General features: G+C 40.6%; 1 protein-coding gene across 10 annotated transcripts in view; it reads right to left on the bottom strand.

The window, feature by feature from the left end:
• NR3C1 (nuclear receptor subfamily 3 group C member 1) overlaps positions 1-19,849 on the bottom strand; it is a 118,132-nt gene extending 98,283 nt beyond the window's left edge. The window contains exons 1-3 of one of the 10 annotated variants that reach the window (XM_042938187.1): positions 17,696-17,775; positions 16,224-16,564; positions 14,017-15,231 (exon numbers count right to left, since the gene is read on the bottom strand). In XM_042938187.1, the coding sequence (XP_042794121.1) occupies positions 14,017-15,215 (1,199 nt within the window). In that variant the 5' untranslated portion in view covers positions 15,216-15,231; positions 16,224-16,564; positions 17,696-17,775. The other 9 variants (XM_042938193.1, XM_042938226.1, XM_042938199.1 and 6 more) reach the window with 9 other exon arrangements.
• Between the last annotated feature and the right edge of the window lie 4,188 nt (positions 19,850-24,037).

Here is a 24,037-nt window from a genome sequence, read left to right on the forward strand (position 1 = left end):
TCTCCCCCTCTCTGCCCCTCCCCAACTCATGCACATGTGTGCTCTCTCTAAAGTAAACATTTTTTAAAAAAAATATACAAAAAACCAGTATTAATATTTATTGTGCATCTACTATGTGCTAATCACAGAGTTAGGTATAAAGAACTGTATGGTGAGCAGTATATAGCACACAGCACATAAAAGTGTAGAAAGTGGGGGTTAAACTGGTCTAGAAGGCTACACAGTGTTAAAAGCAGAGAGAAGGACTCTGAATTTCAGACCACAACAATCCTCAGTTCCATCATACAGCACACTGGTATGCTGTGATCAATTTTAGGATTTGTGGCAAAAATGTTAGTAATCACTTTTGTATTTTCATTGTAAAAAAAATATATATATAAATGCTGCCAGTTTAGACTGTGCTTTGCGGTAATCCCTGTGAAAAGCAATTTAGAGATAAATATATACGGGGGGCACCTGGGTGGCTCAGTCGGTTCAGCATCCGACTTCGGCTCAGGTCATGATCTCATGGTCTGTGAGTTCGAGCCCCGCGTCAGGCTCTGTGCTGACAGCTCAGAGCCTGGAGCCTGCTTCGGATTCTTTGTCTCCCTCTCTCTGACCCTCCCCATTCATGCTCTGTCTCCCCGTGGCTCAAAAATAAATAAATGTTAAAAAAAAAAAAGAAAGAAATATATACACCACTGACTCTGCAACCAGACCTTGGTAGGAATCCATGCTTCGAAACAAAGTTGCTACACGTTAAGTATTCACAGAAAAGGATGTTTATTGGAGTCCTGTTTGTAGTGGCAAAAAATCTTTAAACCTGCATGGAATACTGTACAACGATTAAATAGAACAGGATCCATATCTGATCTGGAAGGAAGTTCAGGGTGTACTGCTGGGTGAGCACAGTAACCTGCAGACACCGGTGTGTGAGGATTCCATACTTATTTACCAGCAAACAACCCAGAATACCTTGCATGTGTGTGTTTACGCTTCTAAGATTACACAGAAATGTGCCAGATAAGGGGACACAGGCAGGATGGGAGGAAGAAAGACGAAAAAAGAGGTGATAGAAGAAGTTTATTTATCCATCAGTGTTTTCTTGGTAAAATTTTACTCAAGTTAATGAACACATTTTCACAAATTTTGGAAGGGCTTTTGGAGAAACAATAATGACTTTTTAAAGTTTATTTTGAAAGAGAGCAAGAGCAGGTGAGCGAGTGGGAGAGGGGCAGAGAGAAGGAGAGACAGACTCCCAAGCAGGCTCTGTGCTGATGGTGCAGAGCCCGATGGGGGGCCCAAACTTAAACTGTGAGACCATGACCTGAACAGAGATCAAGAGTCAGAAGCTTAACTGTACCACCAAGGCACCCCACAAATGGTAATAAATAAAAACTATTTAAAAAGAAGCAGTCCACAGACTCTCCCTGTGAATTCACTTACTTACGCTCAGATATGCTTTCCTGGAGAAGACAGAACAGCAGAGTTGTATGAAGCTGTGCATAACCCAAATCCTCCAAGGGTTCTGGAGTATTCTTGTGGCTCCTTGCCACGCACCACAATTGGCATAAGGGTTGCAGTGGAAAGAACATGGAGAACCACTAGGCCATGAGCAACAGAACCACAGACATTTTTGGCTTAGGGGAATAATACTGAAAGCAGTGTTGTAGGAATAATCTGGCAGTACTGATGCAGAACGATTGAGAAGGGAGAAGAAAGAACAAGAAAGCAACTAAGAGACTATTGAGGTGATAACAGTTCAAACTAAGGGATGGCCAGATTTGTGTTCTGTTGTGTTGGCTTTTCAAAGTTTATTTATTTGGGCGGGGAAGGGGGGGCAAAGAGAGAGGGAGAGAGAGAATCCCAAGCCAGACTCCATCCCACAAATTAACCGACTGAGCCACCCACCCAGGTGCCCCTGTTGTGCTGACTTCTTGGGGAAAACAAACTTAAATTTCTTCCTCGTTTCCCGCCTTCGTGTCTTACCCCAACCCAGTCTTAGGGTCTCTGTGGTCTCAGAATTATATTTATTATCCACTTCAATATGTTAATCTAAATTCCAGAAACTGATTGGGCTCTCCAATATAGGGTTTATTCTTTAAAACAAGAAAATTACAAACTAATCACCAGCTCTGTTGTTCCATTTAGGGTTTCACAGATTCTCTTTGACTTCTCATAATGTTTACATAATTGCAAGATGGGCTTCAACAACAGTTTCTCCCGTTTAGGATACTCTGTTCTCTCTCCTGTACCACAGCTGACTTGACAGCGAGAACTACTCAGTCCCCACCCAGATTTAAACCTGCTGCCTCTTAATTCTCAAGCTATTCATTCACTATCTTTTGTGGCTGCTCTCTTTGGATGCCTTCCAGAGCCCTGTCCTTGGTCCTCCTCTCTTTTTTTCCTAAACCCTGAAGCTGTTCATTCTTAAATGACCTCATCTGATTTTCCAGCTTTAGCTAATAGTACTTACCTTGCATTTTCTCTTTCCTGTGACTGTCTTGACCATATTAGGCTGAACTCTCCTACAACTCTTAGAAGGGATAACTAACTCATCTTACTAACCTTTTGAATGGCTGAAATATATACTACAGGTAGAAGTCAAAACTATACACACAATAAGTCAAATCTAAAACATAAATACGCTGGAGAAATGGAATTTAGAATTCAAGCAAAAATAAAGTACCTTTCAGAGTAGTCAGTAATTACACACACTTACATGAAAAGTGGGCAAATCAGTTTCTTGCCTGACTTTCTGGATGATCAACACAAACGTGTATGCTAGATATCTGCTGGAATAATCCCAATTCTTATACAACTGAAAAACATAAAGAGGACAGCTTCTGCTATAAATGGTTACTATCTTGGGGGTACCTGGGTGGCTCAGTCGGTTAAGGTTCCGACTTCAGCTCAGGTCATGATCTCAGGGCTCATGAGTTCGAGCCCCAAGTCGGGCTCTGTGCTGACAGCTCAGAGCCTGGAGCCTGCTTTGGATTCTGTCTGTCTGTCTGTCTCTCTCTCTCCCCAAAGTAAATAAAATAAACATTAAAAAAAATTTAAAGGTTACAATCTTGAACAAGATAAATAAAACAAAACTAAGCCTCAAACTTTATTGCCAAGCTTTGGCTACCCTAAATTGTTCAATTGTAAATGTACCAGAGTTTTAAGAAACTATGAAAAGCAGTGCATTTCAAAGTCATAAAACAAATTTATAGGATGTCAACAATTAAAAACACATTTGCTTAATGTACTCTGACTCTGTGTATACAAAAACACATGTCCATCTTAAAACCAATTTCCTCTTTGGAGGGGATAACCTGTACAATTCCTTTTAGTGATACTCACTGTCTGCTGATACTTCCTTTTCTCTGCAAAGACAGAGGTGCATTCCATCACCACACATCATCTTGGTATATGTGTCAATTTTGTTTATTTATATATTCAACACGTATTTGCTGAGGACTTACTATGTGCTAGACACTCTTCTATTTGCTGGGATACAGGAGTAAGCAAGACAGACATTATCACTGCTCTCCTGGAGCTTACATTCTAGCAGGTGAGTGGACAAGACACGATCCGTCTCATATGGAAGGGAAGGAAACTGTGTGTGAAAGATGCTACTATTTCAGATAGAGCAGTCAGGTGGTGTCCTATGGAGTAGACATTTAAGTGGAGACTTAAATAAAGCAAGGGTATGAATGTGATAAATGACCAAAATAAATGTCCACATGCACAGATGTTCGCTGCTGCTTGTCAGCTGGAAGGATCTTAGAGGTAAGTAAACCTCCCACTCTGCTCATCTTCAAGACCTCCTCTGCCAGAACATGCCTTTGCAGTTCCTCCTTTTAACACCATGTGGCTAGGCTGCTTATTTAGGATTTCCCAGTGCTCATACAGAGACACCCGGGCCCAGAAATTTAACCGGATGCTGGAAGTGGGATGGAGAACTTTCATTTTCTTTTTCCATGGGTTTCTGAATTCTAACTTTTCCTCCACCTTCATTTACTGTTTTCTCATTTAACTATGTCTGTGGTAGCTCCAAAGCACTGTGTATACAGTTCTGTTAAATGACACTACCAATTAAAGGGTCACTCATGCCTCATGTATGAAATTAGAGATTGTTTCACCTACTTTTCTTACCTTCCCTTTAAGAGTACTTATATTTAAAATCTAGTACCCATAAACTTCATGGACACCAAACCTTAGTAACTGCTTAGTGGTAAGAAATATTTTTTTAAAATATATAAATTATTTAAAATCTAGTACCCATAAACTTCATGGACACCAAACCTTAGTAACTGCTTAGTGGTAAGAAATATTTTTTTAAAATATATAAATTATTTAAAATCTAGTACCCATAAACTTCATGGACACCAAACCTTAGTAACTGCTTAGTGGTAAGAAATATTTTTTTACCTAATAGGAAAACAGAATGTAACAGGATGGTTATAAAAGGTATACCCTATTATGAATTCCACTGCATAGATCTTTACAAATTCAAAGGCCGGGATCTATTCCAATCTTAGCATTTTGTAAATAACAAACACCGTTAAATTTAGAAAATAGTGACAACCAAAATTCACTTAATTTTTTAAAGTACTTTCACTTCATGGGGCACCTGGGTGGCTCAATTGGTTAAGCATCTGCCTTCTGCTCAGGTCATGATCTCATGGTTCCTGAGTTTGAGCTTCGCATCGGGCTCTGTGCTGACAGCTCAGAGCCTGAAACCTGCTTTGGATCCTGTGCCTCCCTCTCTCTCTTTCCCACCCCTGCTTGCACTCTGTCTCTCTTGGTCTCTCAAAAATGAATAAAAGTTAAAAAAAAAATTTTTTTAAAGTACTTTGACTCCAAGCAGGACATTTCTTTTTAGATTATAAGGAATAAGAGATAATATGCAAATTAGTATGTGAATCTTACATTGGAGCTTTAACTCTCTGTTGAACTCTTTTATGGGTATAAATAACTGTAGTGTACTTGGAGTTGTTCGTGCCATAATGATCGTCAAGTACTTAATTCCTTGATACACTGAGGACTAGAATGAGAAATTAAACCTTTGGGGAGATGAGCAATTACATGTAGGAACTTACATTTATTTTATATTTCCTGTCATCAACTCCAAGGGAAAGAAAGGTACCTTATTTGAACATAAATATGAAAAAATCAGGCTTACAGGTGAGTAGTATCTTTTTTTTTTTGTACTATGTCAAGAAAAGAACATAGAAGCTGTTAGAATAGAACAGAAGAGAATATAGAAGGCTCTTGAATAGCTTAAAGAAAACAAATCTTAACTGTAAAGAAAACAAAACACCTTAACCACAGAGCACCATCCACTTCAGACTGGTCATTTGGGAAGCTAGGCATTTATTCCAGGGATATTTGAGACACATTTAAACATCTATAGAAATACCTACATGGGTTCTTTTAAATAACCTCAATGAAAACAAATGTTATAATGTGAGAAAAGATTAAATTTCTAAATTTCTGGAAATACTGAAATCGTTTGGAATCACGTAAATAAGGTAAAAGGTAAATGATCAAGTTAATGAATAAATACCACTTCTGATTAAGAAAGAACATTCAGGCATTACCATAGTGTAATGAGTCCAGTTTTCCTTTATGGCTTACAAGGTGGGTCTGAAGGCAATTTCAAAAGGGGAATAATACATACGCTCTTCAAAGACAGAAGCTTACAAATACAACATTCATTTTGGTTTTCTGTTAACAAAAAAAAAAATCAATCTATTTTATAGTCACACTTTGTCCTTAACACAACTCAGCTGGATTCCAAATGACAAATTCCACATAAAGTTCTAATTAAATTTTTTAATGTTTCCCTTAAAAAAAGCTGCCTATGAACTTAAGTTATATTTTACACTGGTATGTTTACCATTTCAAACTGCCATTTAACTTGTCTCTGTACTTGGTTCTTTGTGATATAAAAAAAGTTAATTATAACTTTGGTTTAATCCATCAAATTTGTTTGTTTGTTTTACCACTTGATCAATAAAGAGTTATTAACTGTAGTCAAGTGAGTTACATAATCCAAATTTACGCACTTAGGATAAATTCTGGTATTCAATATAGTCAGAAACTGTTTTCACACAGCTTTTGCTAAATAAATGTGAAAAAAATAATGCTAATAACTTCATTCTCATTTTCAGGAAAATTAAAGTTTCTTAATGAAATTTTAATGAGTTTTCACATGCTTGATTTTACAAGAATACCAGACAATAAAATATCAAGGGGGCATTCTACCATTTATTAATAAAAACCTAACAATGTCGCTGAGGTTATCAATATGCTATTCAATTTAAATGACCTATCTAATTAACAAAATGCACTGACAAGCTAACAAAAAAAAACAACAAAATTAAAACTAAAAATAATAATTATGTAAATACAATTATCTTGGCCCTTGAAAGCTTTAAATACAGTAGTCCTTATGAAATTGGGATCCATGACCCTTTAAGGATCTCACACAGTAGACACTGTAAAAGTCTTAGAGCCTGATGAATAGGAAATACCAACACAGGCACAGATGTCCTCATGTACTTAGCCAATGAGGGTCATGCTGGTTTGAGCTCAGGAGACTTGGCAGAGCTTTAAAAATTCTCCCTTGAATTTTTATAGTACTTTTTAATTTTCAAAGTAAACATCCACGCACAAATCCTGTCAGGCAAAAATGCTGGGTGTTCTTACTGTTTTACAGAAGCTGAAACTGTGACAGAAAGCTGTAAATGACTACACAAATACGTACAGGAGAGCAGAGGCTTGATCCCATTTCTCCTATATATATATTGTTTAAAGAGTCACAGATGACAAATAAAAACTCTTAAAGACCCATGGGAAGTTTCTTACACAGTATTAAACATTCCCCTTCAGATGAGTATTAAGTTTTTCTGACTATTCTTTTCTCTCTCAATGTCTCATTTTCCCACTTGTAAAATTAAGTTAATAACACCGGTCTTCCACGCTACATAGACAATGGCACAATCAGTAATTTAATACAGAAACTACAATTACAAACTTCCACGGGTTGCTCAGAGGTTTAAATGAGATGAACGTATATGAAGCCCTTAGCATGGTGCTGCCACATCATCCATGCTCATCACCGATGGCTGAGAAGAGAGTTAAAAAATAGTTAAGAATATGGATAGTGTACATTTTTTCAAAGCCGAGCTAGGTGATTCACAGCAACTCTTATAAAACACCTGGCTAATCTGTATTAAGTGTCACATCTCTCGAACTAGAGACCGGATGTTAAGAGAAGCCTGCGAGGGAACTCAGACAACTGAGAATTAGGATAGTCCTCCCAGCAACACAACTATTTCTGCGATGTGTCTTTAGACATTTCCTATGGGTCTCATTTCCTCATCTGGAGAAAAAAGAGTGTGGGAGCAGATGAGCTCTCAAGAGCCTTTAAGCTCTAATCTAAAATCACTGTACCCAACACATAAAACAAGCTCGGAGAACTCAAGAGCCCCACCTCTCTAGCACTACCGACAACAGTACTGACACAGTATTTTCTCTCCACCACCACCGACATTATTTCTTACAAAAATACCAAATCCAGGTCCATTTTTCATCTTGTACATGACAGTGAACACAAAGTCAAATGACCAAATTTAGTGCACTATTCCCTACCCACGGTGATCGGTTAAGAGGAATGTAGAATTTTAGAAACAGAAACACACACACGCATGTTATGAAAATAATTCATATATAATTATAGGGAAAGTACTTTGACTCCACAATATCTAATCACTAGAGGTCAAAGACTGGCTCTGCTCAGCCTCAGAATTCAAGTCTTCTCATTCTGAGTCTAGTTCTTTTCCATGATTTCTATCACTAAATAATGCAATCAAATTGAAAGGAATTTGAGTGGTTTTTTTTTAAGCCACAAAATTGCAATTTAAGTCATCTTAAAATTAAAGAAGCCCTAATCCCCAATAATTACAAAACAAAACAACAGAACATGAAAACAACAATAACAAAGTCTGTCCATAACAAACTGGTAGAGCTTTAATGTTCGACATGTGATGACCACAAGGTCACAAGTCACTGCATTGCCCCAATAGCATGAAATAACAAATCATGAACTAGATGCCATTTCACAACAGCTTTAAAAAGTTGGCTATCGAATATGTTTTCAGAATAGCCAGTTAAATACTATGGATAATTATGAAAACAACTAGAATAGAGGCTCTATTTATTATAAAAAGGGACAAAAGGTAACATTTATTGCAACAAACTGTATGTTATAAATATGGCATACTCAAGTTGAATGCCAAAACGTTAATTATAAAAATAAAATTTCCTGGGGCACCTGGGTTGCTCAGTCTGGTAAGCATCTGATTCTTGATTTAGGCTCTGGTCATCATCTCACAGTTCATTAGTTTGAACCCCTAATAGCGCAGAGCCTGCTTGAGATTTTTCCTCTCCCTCTCTCTCTCTGCCCCGCCTCTACTCTCTTGCTCTCTTTCAAAATAAATAAACTTAAAAAATAAAACTTCATGTAAGACAATAGTGCTAAATAAACATCTGCAACTAATCATCATTAAACCTTTCTCTTACCATATATACATACATGTGTGTGTATATATTTGGTGCCTTATACCATGAACTTTTAAAAGAACTCTAAAATAAAGAGGTACTTTGCCTAAGTTTACTGCATTATTAAACACTATCAATCTTATAATATTTTGAAACTGGCTCAAAAAGTATTTGAAAGCACTAAAAATTAATATTTGAGTTACTCTGGAAAAGTATGTTTAAAACATGCAGCTCTACCAAGATAACATATTAATATTTAAATTAGCCAAGAAATAAAATTAGGGGATGACACACTTCCATTCAAAATAATTAGCTTTAAGGACTATATTTGCAATATAAATAGTTAAAATGACTATCTAGCAATTGCAAAACCCCATAATTTATTCTATCTATGTACTGTTGAATAAGAATTTAATTTCCTCAATATTCCAGCAGAAAAACACACAGCCCCTGAAAGTACATTACTAAAACAAAGGGTTGCATCCCTTATCAGATGACAGTGAATGTAAAAGTGTACTAGTAAATACAAAGTGGTTTCATCAACCTAAGATCATCATTATTTCAACTCTATTGTAGTAACTAGATTTTCATTGATTAAAGAGATTAAATAAAAACGGGACAAATATGGACTTGATCTTAGCTGGAATAATGTAAATGGAACTAAAATGTCTACTCCATACTTTTTTTTTTTTTTTTTTTTTTTTTTGGTAATAAAGCACAGCAAAAGACAACAAAGTAACCCTTAAAGAGTTAGGGCTATATTGCTATACTTGGCTCCAGAGTTCTACCTCAAATAAAAGAAGCTAAATTGTAATTCTGATTAGTGCCCTCCCTTGTACATAAACACAACCCCAGATTTCTCTTTTTTAGTCCTCTGAATTTCATGACAATTGATCCAAACTTCTGGTTTTCAAAATCGTTCCTGATACTTCTAAACTTAGCTTCCACATTCCACACTTCTTCTGATCCTCCCTCTCCTGCCCTCCCCACCCCACCCCCAACCCCATTAATTCACAAACTCCATGGGAAATCCTGCATTCAAGGGACATTTGTGAGGAGAGTTAGGAATAAAGTCAACAGCGTATATTTTCTAAAATATACACCTTAATGTGTGAAATGAAGGTAAAAATCACCATTAAAAGTCACATTCTAATCCAGTTCAGCATAGAAATGATCACACACAATTCAAAGGGAAAATGGACCTTTTCTTTCTTTAAATGAATAAACCAGAAGAAAAGAGCAGTTGGATCTCTGAAACTACAGAGACAAGGAAAGCAGGGGCTTTTAAACTCTTCTGTAAGATTCAATAATCAGGAATTTGTATTTTTTCATTTACAGTTTAGTTCAACAAAATACTTCTTGAAAACTCTTATGCAACACACTTCACCAATATATGTTTTACAGGACTCAGAAAAATATGGAAGCAGGTGTCCATTAATTTGCCAAATACCTGTAAATACTACGTTATACAATTACCAGGGTGCTAATTAAAATAAATTAGGGGTAATCTTTTAAAGTGAGAAAAAATATGTTTTAAGAAATATGCCCCAGACTTACGGTAAATCTAATGTAAATTACTATTTCCTAACAACTAGGCTACTTCAATCACCTGCAGGCCAGAGTGGATTAAGACTTATATAACCAACCAATTAATGCAGATGCTCTTTCACATTAGGTACTCATACTAAAATAAACCCTTTTGATCCAATCTCTCCACTAAAATCTCAAAAGGCCCCTACAGTAATCTCCACCCACATACGAATTTCATTTTTAATACAATTTGCACTTAACCTACATTTATGCAAGGTATGTTTTAGAGGAAGTTTTTCATAAAATGTATAAACATTCAATGATATATTTCAAGGTGTTTGACTCAAATATCTGTTACAGCCATAGACAAAACCAAAACAGCATCACAATACAAATTATGTCAGCAACTGTACAAATATAATGGAATGGCTGAAGAAACATCATAAGAAGTTATTTCAATAAAACCTCACCACATGCTAATCACACATTTCTGTATCTGAGGCCTTCCACATTAAACTGACACACCTGAATACACAGTGTGTTTTATCTTTTTCTTTTACTAAGACAGCCATAACAAAGTACAGCGTTAAAAAAAAAAAAAAAAGAAAAAGATATTTATCATAAAGCTAAAAATAAATATGTTAACACCTAAAGCAAATCTCCTTTAACGTACAGGAATCAAATTCTATGAGTAAATATTGGAAATATTAAACCCAAAAAAGACCATGAAATGCTCACTGCCAGAACTTTCATAAGGAGAGGAAAAACAGAAGATAGGAAGTAAACCAAGTATCCATTAAAAAAGGAGTAAATCGTAACCAAAACAAAATCTCTTCCTTATGTCCCTTCTCTCAGAAAACATGCAGCACGGCGTTCATAGGAAAAAAAGAGAAAGGGGCAGAATTTGCTTCACTCAACCTGTGCACAGATCTTCAATATTATTATGTAAATACAACTGGACGCAGATGCAATTAAAAGAGATGTTACAATCTACATACATTTTCAGAGCTTTGTAAATTAGAGCCCTAAATTGTCCCTAAGCCTGAGTTTACAAATTAATCCTCCATCATTCTCTCTCTTCAATCATCTTAACCCTCAAAAAAACGGTCAACTTTTTAACACTCAAGTTTCAACATAATCCCAATAAAAACTCTAATTCCACCTATAACCATTCACTCCCCTGCCTCTCTTCAGAAGTTTCACCATTAATGTGTAAGTGAAACAATGCTGAAAATCAAATTATGCAGAAATGTGTTTTCATCAGCATTACAAGTGTATGCTCAGTTTGTCTAATTTCAGTACGTAAGAAGCGATTTCAGTTAGTATGGCTAGTTTGTTTTACTTAAAGAGTATCTTTGAATGTCACTAGGTTTTCTCCTGTTCCACTATCATTGAAGGAACGTAATTCTTAAAAAGAAAATACTTGATTGACTACGCTCAGTCAGGATAGTCATAATTTTACAAACAAATGTGAACTGGATATTAAACTATGTTGACACATTAGGAGTGACCGCCCCTGGAAAAACAGAGTATAAAACATTTTTTAAAGCATTTTGAGAAAAAGCAATTTTAAGTGACATCTTAAAAAGTCAATTTATGCTTTCTTTTTTTTTTTTTTTTTTTAATTAAAAAAGGAATGCAAGTCAAGTTATCAGTGGCATACAGCATTTTTATACCTAAAGTCAGAAAGTCAGGATTTACTACAGTTGTGATCTCAACCTGTTCATCACTTGGGTCACTGCTCACAGTTTGGCCAGAACCATGTAACATATAGAGGAGAGAAAGCAACCAATTTTAGTTATATCAGGGCTGTTGTTTGCAAACAATAGACTAATTCAGTGATGGTGAGAAAAGAAACATTGTTTGAATTTACTTGGAAGAAGCTTTGTTCTGGGTAATCACAGTTCCCCGTGTTAAGTTAATGCCGTAAGGTATAAAGTTTTCCAATGTTAGCCAATTATCCTGTATATTACACCTTTTCATTAGGACACAAACTACTGATTATAATTACAAATCACACACCAGCATAAAAATAATCATTTCAATGGTTATTAAAGAATCTCAAAAGAACCACATCATCACTCCTTTGCTAATCGCCATAAGATTGTCATGAGGCTCAAATTAAAAATAAGTGAAGGCACTTTACATGTCATAAATTCCTATAAAAGGCATTAAAATGATATTTAATGATTTAAAGTCACCTATGTTCATCTAAGACGTATGCTTCCAGACACCAGAGTTTACAAGGCTTAATGAAAATTCACTATCAATGAAAAAATCGGTAAGTCTTGTTCTATGTTTTTTTACAGTAAGAAAAATGAAAACAGTACTGTGGTAATTGCTAGAACAAAATGCATTAATAATCCCCATGAGTTTCCTAAGATATATTATGCTTCTTTGTACAATTACATTTTATAATTCAGTCTAATAGTTTCCTACAGATAACTTAGTCAAATCAACAGCACGCTTTAAGACAACCAAGCACCCCGAATCATTAATTACATTGCCAAAATTTTGATACTGAAAAATTTAAAACACAGCATGTCTTTTAACATTTAGACACAACTAACGCATTAAGAAATATCTCAAATTTCCTTACTGAAAACCTGTTAAGCCTTCCATTCAGAATGACAACAAAAAGTTGAAGTGGTATTCTAAAGGAAAGATTATTTACATAATAGATTAGTAGGCAGTTTACATGAAGGCATACAAGAACCAAGTGAGCCTCTTAAAGGAATAGAACATAGCCTAAATCTAGGTCTGAATTTTTTCCCCAACAAGAAAACCTTCCTCCATCAGGAGGATAGAAAAGAGACAAACACCATTGTTAAGATAGATCTTTAACAGAAAAAGTGTTTTAAAGAGAGTTTTAAATAAAATTTTCAATGACTAATTAGGAACAAAGAAAACCACCAACATTAAAAAAACAAAAAACAAAACAAATAACCTTGAAAGGCTCATGTCCAAGTAAATCACTGTCTACTCTGCCTTTCAAACAAAACAAAACAAAACACACCACTGATTAATCAATCCCGTGTCTCTACAATCACATTCTTATATTTCCTTCACACCTAAAATGTGACATACAATCTGAATTGGGGACAGGGATACAGGATAGAGACCTTAACCCCTATCAATAGATCCATCTCAGTTTAGAACGTCTTCCTGATAATTTCATTTTAAGAGACCTTTTTGAGGTCAAAAGGAAATGTCAGTATACTTATAAATGTCTGAGGAAAAAAGGGGAACAAATCAAATGACAGCTGAGAATTGAAGCCATCAGGTGTCTCTTTGAGAACTTGGAGGAACTCTCTGGAAAGGGAGGTTTTGTTTTGCACCATTTTGGCACCAATTCCTTTCTTAAAAAGGCTGAACAGCAGTCCCACCCCTAGGGCTATGGTCAGGTACACTGCTCACTGCTTTAGCAATGTCCAAACTCAAATTCTTCCACAGAAGCTTCAGTCTGGAGAAAAGGCTCATTGTTAAATCTTCTAATTTTAACCCTTCGATCTCCTCAAGCTACTATTTTACAAGTGTACAAACCCAGAGCACAACTTTTGATTTTGTGAAATATCAAGGGTACATTTTACTCTAACATAACAGCGTACTTGAAAGCACACACAAATATTACATATGAAAGCCCTCTTAAGTTTATGTAATTTTTACTTAAGATACCTGTTAATGAGCAAAATTATTTAGAATTTTTTAAATAAAATCTTCCACTACCGGCCAGTGGGATACTGAATGCCATTACTTCAAAGAAAAGGTGTACATACAGATACATCACTTAGGCATGATTGAAAGACCACCTACTTTCAAAGGACCACTTAAAATTTAGTCACACGAAAAAAGCACAGGAGTCGTTGGAAGACAAACACAAACTGTTGAATACTGAAGTCTATCCATCCATCTTACGTCCATTCCGAAGAGACAGAAAACCATCTGGCTTACCTTGAATAGCCATTAGAAAACACCGATCGGCCAGGGAAGTTCAAAGTCCCCAAGGAAGCCAAGTTGTCATCTCCAGATGCTTGACACCTATTCCAATTTTCTGAACCAACAGTAATTGGTGGAATGACATTGAAAATAGGCTTCTGATCCTGTTGTTGCGAAAGGGATGCTGTATTCATGTCATAGTGGTACATCTGGCCCCCAGAGGTACTCACGCCATGAACAGAAATGGCAGACATTTTATTACCAATTATATTTGCCCCAGAAAAGCTTGCCTGACAATAAACTGGGCCCAGTTTCTCCTGCTTAATTACCCCAGGGGTGCAGAGTTCAATGAAATCTTCTTTTTCTGTTTTCACTTGGGGCAGTGACACACTGTTGGGGCTTGATACGATCAGATCTCCATTATCCTTAATTTTAGGTTTAGTGTCCGGTAAAACAAGAGGCTTACAGTCCTCATTCGAGTTTCCTTCCAAAAGGAATGGATCATCCTCTCCTGCCAAAGGAGAAAGCAAACAGTTTTCATCTATCAAGAGGTCTGATCTCCAAGGACTCTCACTTGTCTCTTTATCTGGGGACCCAGAAGAAAATTCCAAATCCTGGAGTTTTTTCCTCCAAATGTCAAAGGTGCTTTGGTCTGTGGTATACAACTTCACATTGCCCCCGTTGGTGCCAGTCTGGCCCTTCAAATTTTGCTGTTCTGAAGAGACATCAGAGAGTGTTTTTGGAAACTCCTTCTCTGTGGGGGCAGCAGCAACAGCAACGGTTGCTGAGCTCTTGGGGTTCTCGGGAACACTGGTCGACCTATTGAGGTTTGCGATGCTTTCTTCCAGAAGCTGAAAGTCTGTTTCCCCAGAGGAAAGGCTGATTTGGCCCTGCTGTGGGAATCCCAGCTCATTTCCCATTACTTTTGTTTCTGTCTCTCCCATATACAGTCCCATTGAGAGCGAAACTGCCTTGGACAGATCCGGCTGCTGTGCATTGCTTCCTGAGCCTTTTGGAAAATCCACCAAAAGTCTTTGCTGCTTGGAGTCTGACTGAGCAACAGCAGCCAGTGACGGTGAAGATGCAGAAACCTTCACAGAAGCTCCTCCCCTTAGGGTTTTATAGAAGTCCATCACATTTCCCCTCTCCCGACCAAGCACACTGCTAGAGATTTCTTCTTTACTGGGGGGGCTTAATGATTCCTTGGAGTCCATCAGAGAATATCACCAGCTACCAGGGGGAAAAAAGAAAAAAAAAAAAGAAAGGTGGGGGAGACATAATAAGCTATAAAGTCACATTATCTCAGTGATCTGATTAGTAAGAGCCAGTTAAATGAACCTTTTAGTTAACTCTGACTCTTAATTCCTTGTTTAAAGTAGCTTCTGTCTTCCAGAATAAAAAAATCCGCATCCCCTGCCCCCATTCACTGTGGCACATTTAAAAGCACAATGCAATTCAATTGCACAGCGGAGGGCAAAATTGTATCAAACTAAGCTTGGCTATTCATCCTGCCACTCACAGAACTGTAACTTTGTTAATCACAGACATTATAACTCATTACATCTGATTATCCTAAAGGTTCAAACTGATGTCAAAGTATTTAATTTAAAAAGAGTACGATCATTAAAATTCCTACTTCCTTTCAATCAGTCAAGGCTGTTTGCTTTTCTGAGAACCCATACACATAACATTTGCTAATTACTATTTTAGAATTCTCTCTCAAATCGCTCCCAAACTGGCCTCCTACCTGCTAGTCACACATCCAAACCTTTCAGTACAATCTATGATGAACCACGCACATTTTTTAAAAAAAATAAACGATGATCTGCTCATCTTCCAATACCATAAAAAGGACACGTATATTTAACCCATATTTCTTACTAAATGTGTCTGTTTCAAAGTGCCTGCCTTCTTCAAATTTTGGACACAGGAAATGAAATATGTTCTATACAGGCCAACTAAAATTTGGATTTTAAAAAGCAAAAGAAAGTGCAGCAGCTTCTCGCTACAAGTTTAGCTTACTTAAAAACAAATATAACTCCCTCAACCTTTACAAAACAATAGACTCCTAATGAAGCTTTTTTTCAAAATTGCTTAAGACCTTCAGTAGGAAACACTATTTTATCCCTAAATTAAGATTTTTCCCTTTCCATATAAAGAGGTACTGAAACAGAAAAAGCAACTGTGAAATCACGTTCATATAAACGCAAATAAAATAATACCCAATGAAATGCTCAGAATAATTTTCTCGTGTTCTAAACCTTCACCAATCCCAATTCGGAGGCTGTTCTCCAGAGTCTTGGGTTGCTAGTATATTGTTTCTTATCACGATGTTATTAAGAGGCAGCCCAAGACTTTGATAAGCAGATCTGGGACATGACAGATCCTATGCAATGGAAGGAAACTTCTGCTGTGCGGAGAGACCTTAAGCATAAACTTCAATGGCCCTCACGGGAAGTGCAGTGTGATGAAGGTGGAGACGGGGCTGGGGACCTGCCCCTACACATCTTGAGGGTAAACTGCTCATCTCCCCGCCCCTCCGCGGTGTTTCTCGGATAAGGATCTGTAAACACAAGGTATCAAATGGAGCCTAATGAATTTCCACGCGGCTTTGACAGCTGCCTTCCAACTCGAAACCAAAACAATACTTCAAAAAAAACGAAACAATCCCTCAAACCACTTTATCCCCCAGTTTAAATTGCAAGTAACTGTCACATTCACCGGCCTTAATGAACCGTGGCAAGGGGTCTTAAGTGGTATTACAAGGAGGCAGTTACCAAGCCTGCAGCCCCAAACGTCAAACTAGCGCTTGACCACAGAAGGATTCCGGCTAGAGAAGGTCTTTTTTAAAAGGGGCCACTTAGAAGCGTCAGGCGCGCAATGATGCCAAGCACTGAAGAACAAACCCTCTCCTGGGGGAGAAAAAAAGTGCAAGGGTAAAAGAAATGTGTCCAGACCTGTTGAGTTCTTTCTCCGACACGCCCACTTCTACCAGATAACGCCAGCCCTGGCCGAAGTCTCCAAGTTGCAGGCTGTCAGCCCCCTGCGTGTGTACACTCACACACACACGCTCTCTCTCTCTCTCTCTCTCTGAGCGCGCGCGCACACGCGCGCACACACACACACACACACACACACCACACATCCCTGCGCGCCCTCCAGAAAGGAGACGCACTGGAGCCTCGACAGAAACCCTGATCGCGCTCGGGCGCACTAGGGTGGAGTGGAAGTATTCGGTCGAGGAGCATTCAGACCCGGCTCGGTGTTCACCGTAAAAAAGAAAAAAGAAAAAAGAAAAAGAAGAAAAAAAAAGGGAAAATGACGGGTGTTTGGGCGGCCCCCTGGGAGAGCACGGAGGGGGGACTTGGGGCGCCGGGAGTGGAGAAGCCAGAATTCCGCGCCCGGAAAGCGGAGCACTGCAAGCCGGGGCAGCTCGGAGAGGCTCCGCTCGCACCGAGCTCAGGTTCCTCCCCCTTCAGCCCGACCCGGGCACCGCGGCCGAGGGAGAGGAAGAGGCCAGCGCTGTCACCCGCGCGCTGCCCTTTCGTCACCGCCACCCGGCCCTCGCCAGCCCCCACCCCCACTCCCCGAGGCTAATAAAAGTTTGCAGGCTCCCGCCGCGGCCCCCGAGCCGGCCTCGCGTCCCCGGCCCGCACCTCGGGGGAGCGAGCCCCGGCCCTTCCCCACCTCTTACCTCTGGTAGAGGCGCTGCTCACCCGCCACCGTCCGCAGCTCCCACCGCAGCCGAGATAAACAACTTAGCGTGTGAAAGCAGGAGGAGCAGGAGGGAGAGATTTTTTTTTTTTTCTAAAAAAAGGAAGTAAACAGCCGCCCCCTTCTCCATGGGGGGGAGGGGAGAGCCCCTATTTGAGAAAGTCTCCCATTTCCCGGCTGACAAGCCAGCCCCCCACCCCGTGCCCGTCCCCGCGAGCCGGGCTCCCAGGCGCGCGTCCTCAGTCCCGGCGCCCCGCCGCTTCGGCCGCTCCGGCTGTGGCGTCTCCTTCCACCCACTAGAATCCGTCCCCGACGGGCGGGCAGTGACTCGGGCTCCAGTCACGGACTCGAGCTCGCAAAATGGAGGAGGAGGCGGAGGAGGAGGGGAGGGAGCGCGGACACGCGAAAGGGCCGCCCGGCCGCGGCGAGCGAGCGGGACCGATCGGGGGGCGGGCGGAGGCGGCGCCACGGCGCGCACACACTCGCACACACACGCGCTCCCACTCCACCCCCGGCCGCTCCCCGCCCGAGGGGCCGCGCGGCGGCGGGGAACGGTGCAACCTGTTGGCGAAGCTCGGCAACTGCAGGGGCGGCCGCAGCCCCCGCCCCCACGCCCTCCGCGCTGGCCCCCGCCACCCCGGCCCCGACGGCGCCTGAACGCCCCCGACCCCCGGCATTGCCCCGACCCTAGCGGCCGGCCGCCGCCCCCCCCTCCCCGAGCGCGCGGGACTTCTCGCGCCCCCACCCCCAGAGAAAAGGGAGAGGCGGCGGCAGCGGCCAACCTGGTCTCTCTGGGGCGCGCTTGGGAGGGAAGCCGAGTTTCTCTAGTTTCTCTTCTCGATGCCTCCTTCCCGCCCCCGCCCAGCTCCGCGACTCCCGACCCACTCCGGAACGGGCCCAGTCCCCCGGCGGCAAGCGCCGTCAGCGCCCCTGCGGGTGACAGCGGGCTGTCTGGGGCGGGGGGGGGGGGGCCGGGGCGCGGCCCGCAGCAGGGCCGCGGGAGTGGTCCGCGCCGCCGCCTCGGAGCCGAGTTGCGCGAAGTGTGTCACTTAGCATGGGGCTTACGAGGGTTGCAAGGAAACGGTGCCGCAGCGTCTCGGCCGCGCTCGGGGCCGGACAGCCAGACACGCCCTCTGGGGAGGCTTAAGGAAGGGAGGGCAGAGGAGGGGGTCGGTGCGTACATACTCTCGACTCGGAGGTAGTCGCGTGCCGGCAGGTCCCCCACCGCTGCATCGTCTGGGCGGCCCCGTCTGCAGCCGCCGCCGCCGTCGCGCTCTCCCACAGGGAGAGAAGTTGCAAAGCAGAACCCACCCTCCCCCGCGCTCCGACCGTCCCCCACCCTCTTCCCCGAGTCTGCGAGGCGGCGGCGGCGGCGGCAGAAGGAGGCGCCGCCTGCCAAGTTCAACCCCCACCCCTCCCTCCCTGCTAGCGCGCTCACACTTGAAGGAAGTTGCACGCCAAATGCAAAACCTCCGGCGTGCTGAATTTCTTTGCACTTTTTATTATTATTTTTAAGGAAAGCAGGGGGTGGCAGGCCTAAAAGCAAGTTGCAAGCGAAACAGTAAGTTGCTTGCAAAGTACGCCCTCCCTCCCCCGCAAACTCCTGACCTCTCCTTCTACCCCCTCCAGGACCAGTGTCCAAGTTTCCCGTGAAGGCCCCTCACCCGAATCTTGACATTTGCTGCACTCCACTCAGTGCGTCACCCACCCTTTCGTGTGCACAGGACCCCTACCCCTCCAAACAAAACAAAACACACGCAGCTTTAAAATGTCAGCATTTAACTCCCTCCAGCTGTTCCCGTTACGCGCCTCCCCCTCAGTCCGAGGGAAACACGTGGCCTGTCCCCAAGGAGAGGGGCGTGGGGCTAGGGGAGTCCGCGCGGGAGACGCCCGCCCCAGCCCCCTCCCCGAGCTCGCCGCGTCCGAAGGGCTTGGGCTTTGCCCGGACCGAACTTCCTACCTTGTGCGACACATATTATGATTTTTGTGACTCGGGGAAAGGTTGTGCTGTGTTGCTTTAGGGTTTGGGGCGGTAACTTATGCGCCCCCACAGGTGACAGCTCTTGCCAGCTCCTGACGGGGGCGGAGGCTGTCGCAGCTCCACCTAATCCCTGCCCCGGCGCTCGGCAGCAGCCACTCACTCCTCAGGCAGCGCTCAGACGCTATCCGTGGCCACCTCTGCTCTGACTTCTTGAAGAGTATTGGGGAAACGCGGGCCGGAAGCCGCTCCCCGCCATCTTGGTAAAGGACGGTGACGCTTGCCCGGCCTCGCGTCCACCATCTTGGCAAAGGTTCTAGATCGCGGGCTCCGGAAGAAGTCCTCTGGCTTCTGAAGGGTAGAAACTGCCCCATGTGTTGTCCGTCGTGAAAGGAGAGAACTAAACATTTTAGTTACTCGCTTGTTCGGAGACGACCTACTCGGGCCGCCTCCAGACCATTCTCAGGCCGCCATCTTGGAAAAGAAAGAGCTGCCCTCTGCCTCAGAAAAGGGGACCAAAACCTTTGCCAACACAGAACCCTGAGCAACCCAGTTGTTGACAGAACCCGCTTATGTATCTAGAAGAGATGACTCCTCTTTTCTTTTCCCTTGGCGCAAGTCAGCTGGAGGGAGGCCCTTGCCTTGGGTGCTCAAAGGGGACACAGAATTTACTTCAAGAACGCTACTTTGCCTACTTGGCGAGTTTTTCCACCTTAGAAGCCCCAGTTACTAAAATCAAGGTTCTTGCATGGATTGGGTCCCCAAATCAACAGTTTCATGGGGGAAAAAAAAACAATACCCAAATTTAATATCGTATGCGTATTTTAAAAGTGGGTTCAACAACTCATACCAATATGATTATCCTAATATGTCTACTTAAAAGTTATGCTAGGAATTGTATATATGAATACCTTATAAAAATATAACAATTTGCATATATATGTAAAGAGACAGTAACAGATACCTAAAAGAAAACTTCTCCCCGCTACATAAACCTATCTCAATTGAATCTCTGCTCTAAGATAACAATCCACTTCATCTCTTACCTCTTTAAATTCGGGTTGGGTATTATGTTTTTAAACAATACTTGACCGTACAGGAGTCCCCTTTAAGTTTCTCCCCACTCATTTTGTCTGCAGGTCCAGCAGATCATCTTGAAATGGAAAAGGACATTGTTTTAGGTTAAAAATTGTTACTGAAAACCCTTTCAATTGGGCAAAAGGGTGAAATTTTCAGTGGTTTAAATATGTCTGTTAATTTTGTAATTTCCTGGAAAAAATTCCACATCCTTTAGCCTTTCACATTCATCTGAAAGCCTGCATAAACTGTAGATTAACCTAGTGTCTGTCATGGTTAGAATTGTTAAGCTTTGTGGCTAATGTTTATTGACCATTCTGTGCATCGTTTTGTTTTTTTTTTTTAAATTATTCCCATTGAAATAATCCAAACCTGACTCCCAGATTACTCTTCCAGAACATAATTACATCATGCCATGTTCCTGCTCAAGTATCTACAATAATTCCCTTCCATTGTATAGAGATCCCAACTCCCATTTTGAGATTTAAGACCATTAGTTTTCACCTGCCCATTTCTTGAAGGCAAAGCCTCTTAGCTGATGCAACTGGACTCATATTTAATTAAACTAAAAATTCAGTTAAAGCAGAGGAATTATTTTTTAAAATCATACTTGCAAATGTTAAGTTTTAAAACCTAAAACTGAACATTTATGTCGTACTTCTGTGAAAGCTTTTGTGAGCCCACTGACTGGAGTTCCCTGTCTTCATTTGTGTATAAAATATTCCCACATTGCATCAGTACAGCACAGCAGTTACAAGCAGACTGGCTGGCTGACCTCCACCACTAGGAGGAATATAACCTTAGGCAAGGTAATTCTTTGTGCCCCAGTTTCCATCATCGGTAAAATGGGGATGATAATAATACTAACCCAAGTTACTAGAAAGATCAAATGAGTTTCAAGTATGTGAAGTGCTTAGACAAATTCCTGGGACATATTAAGTGTTTAATCAGCAGCAGTCATTATTATTAATATATATATTAATATATATATATTTATATATATATATATAAATAAATATATATATATATATATATATATATAAAACTATTTTCTCCAGTTTCCAAATTGGAGCAAGAAATTAAAAGTACTTACAAATATATGTGAGTGTAGATTTCTAAATTTGTATGATTTAGCCCCCCTGACCTCACCCCAATCTGTTAAAATTGGCTTGCATACACCTGATTTGACAATGATTGTTTATATAGCATCTTTCCATTTAGATTTTCTAGAACAACTACTTCTTTAATCCTAGTTCATCATTTAATGAATTATTTAAATTAACTAATTATAATAACAAGTGTAAATGGAATATGTCTTGGGGGAAAAAAACAGAAGGAGCCGGTGTAAACATATAGGTTAACTGGAGGGAGCAGAAGTGTGGGGAGTACAAGAAGTAACCTTGGCTCCAGTGTTCAGCATTCCCTAGGCATCAGTCAGTATGTTTTCCAGGGAGAATGGAGGACTTGAATTAGTTGAGATGAATGCATTGAGTAGTGTCAAGAGGAATCCATCCTGTTGAGGAAAGGGCATGGCATATACAACATCCATTCCCACCTCTATCATTGTTTATCACATATATTTCCTTTTACATAAGGATACCTCCTACAGCCCATGAGTCTTTGTCATGGCTCTATTTTCCACCTATTCTGTCTCTTCTCCCCCACCCAACACACACACGCACACACACACACATACACACACACTTTAACTCTATAATAGTAAATGTAAATTGGCATCAAATAAATACTTATCACATTTATGTGTATTAATAATTTTTAATACGATTATTGCATATGTTAATTTTATATTAAGGCAACACAAGCGACTTTTGTGGGTTGTCAAAACTTACTTTAAAAAATTGTTTCGGCAGCTATCATAGCTATTAGATGCTTCTTTACAATAATATCTTGACTTTTCTTACAATAATAGTTCTATTCTTGTTTAACTTTGTGAGGTAAGAGGTACAAGAGAAAACTCAGCTAAGCTTTAAATGTCCCATCTCTTTCTGCCTCAGTATTTGCCTTTTACACCAGACATGTCTGTTATAAACAATTCACACTTAGTACAGCAAGTTCTTAATCATAATGAATTCCACTTTGGTACTTCTCTTTGTAATTGGAATTAACATTCCCACATGAACTGGGAAATGCTAAATTGTTACCAGCATCCCTGGTGTTTTGCTGCTTCTCATAATGCTTTCAATGATTTCATCATAAGCAACCTAAAATATCACAATTTGTGCTCATAGGCATGACATGCTCTGTGGATGTCCTGTTAAATCTATATTCTTTATGCTGACAGAGCTTAGTTTGAGTAGTACCTGATTCAAGAATGAGGTAAATATTGGCAGATAAATGAGGGAGATGTTGAAATAAGCAAGAACCTCATGTTTTTTGAGTTTGGAGACATTAGATCAAGCACACTGGATGATTGTAACAAATATTATGTACTTTGTTTTGCATTTGTGGCATTTGTGGCTGGCCATTATGTCATTAGCTTTCTTCCTCTTCTGATTTAATCTCCTTTTCTGTCCCATGTTCCTTTGGTAGAGATTGTTTCAATCTGCTCCATTTCTAGGTGGAATCCATCAGTGAATTTTTGAGAACCTACATTTCCATTTTGGTGCTTACACGTTATTTATTTATTAGGTCATGCTGGGTTATGTTTTGTTTTTAAGCTAATTCAGAAATAGTGGAGTTTAAAAGATCAAAACACCCTTGGTATAAGAATCCCTTAACAAGATATGAATGTATTTGATATCAGACTCTGGAGTGTTACAAAAGACATTTGTTACATTTTTAGAAAACTTTATCTTGGTATTATTCAATTAAATTTTCTCTAGCCCCCCGTTTAATTTTCAATATAAGACCTGGGTTTGAACTCCTGTTTTGCCACTTAACTGAATGAGCTGGGGCCAGTCATTTGCTCCTTTGTTTTTCTATCTGTACAGGAAGGATAATAATATCTACCCTACCTATCATCTCACAGGAAATCTGTAAGGCTCAAATGGAATGATGCATACAAAAAGGGGTTTTTAAACATCAAGTTTGGTTCAGAAAACAGGCAGAGACTTGCAGAATTTTTGCATCATCAGTTCATCACAACAAAAATGATTACTAATTTTATTGAGAAATTGTCATTGCCTCTCACATTCCCCAGACAATCTGTGCAATGGGCAGCTTAAAAGTTTAAGCAGAGGAGTGACAATTCAGTAGAGAGCTGGCGCCAGCTGCATGAGCTTGCAAGAGGCGACTTAAATTTTCAGG

This window comes from Panthera leo, chromosome A1, assembly GCF_018350215.1.
Source record: "Panthera leo isolate Ple1 chromosome A1, P.leo_Ple1_pat1.1, whole genome shotgun sequence".
NCBI classification, from domain to species: Eukaryota; Metazoa; Chordata; class Mammalia; order Carnivora; family Felidae; genus Panthera; species Panthera leo.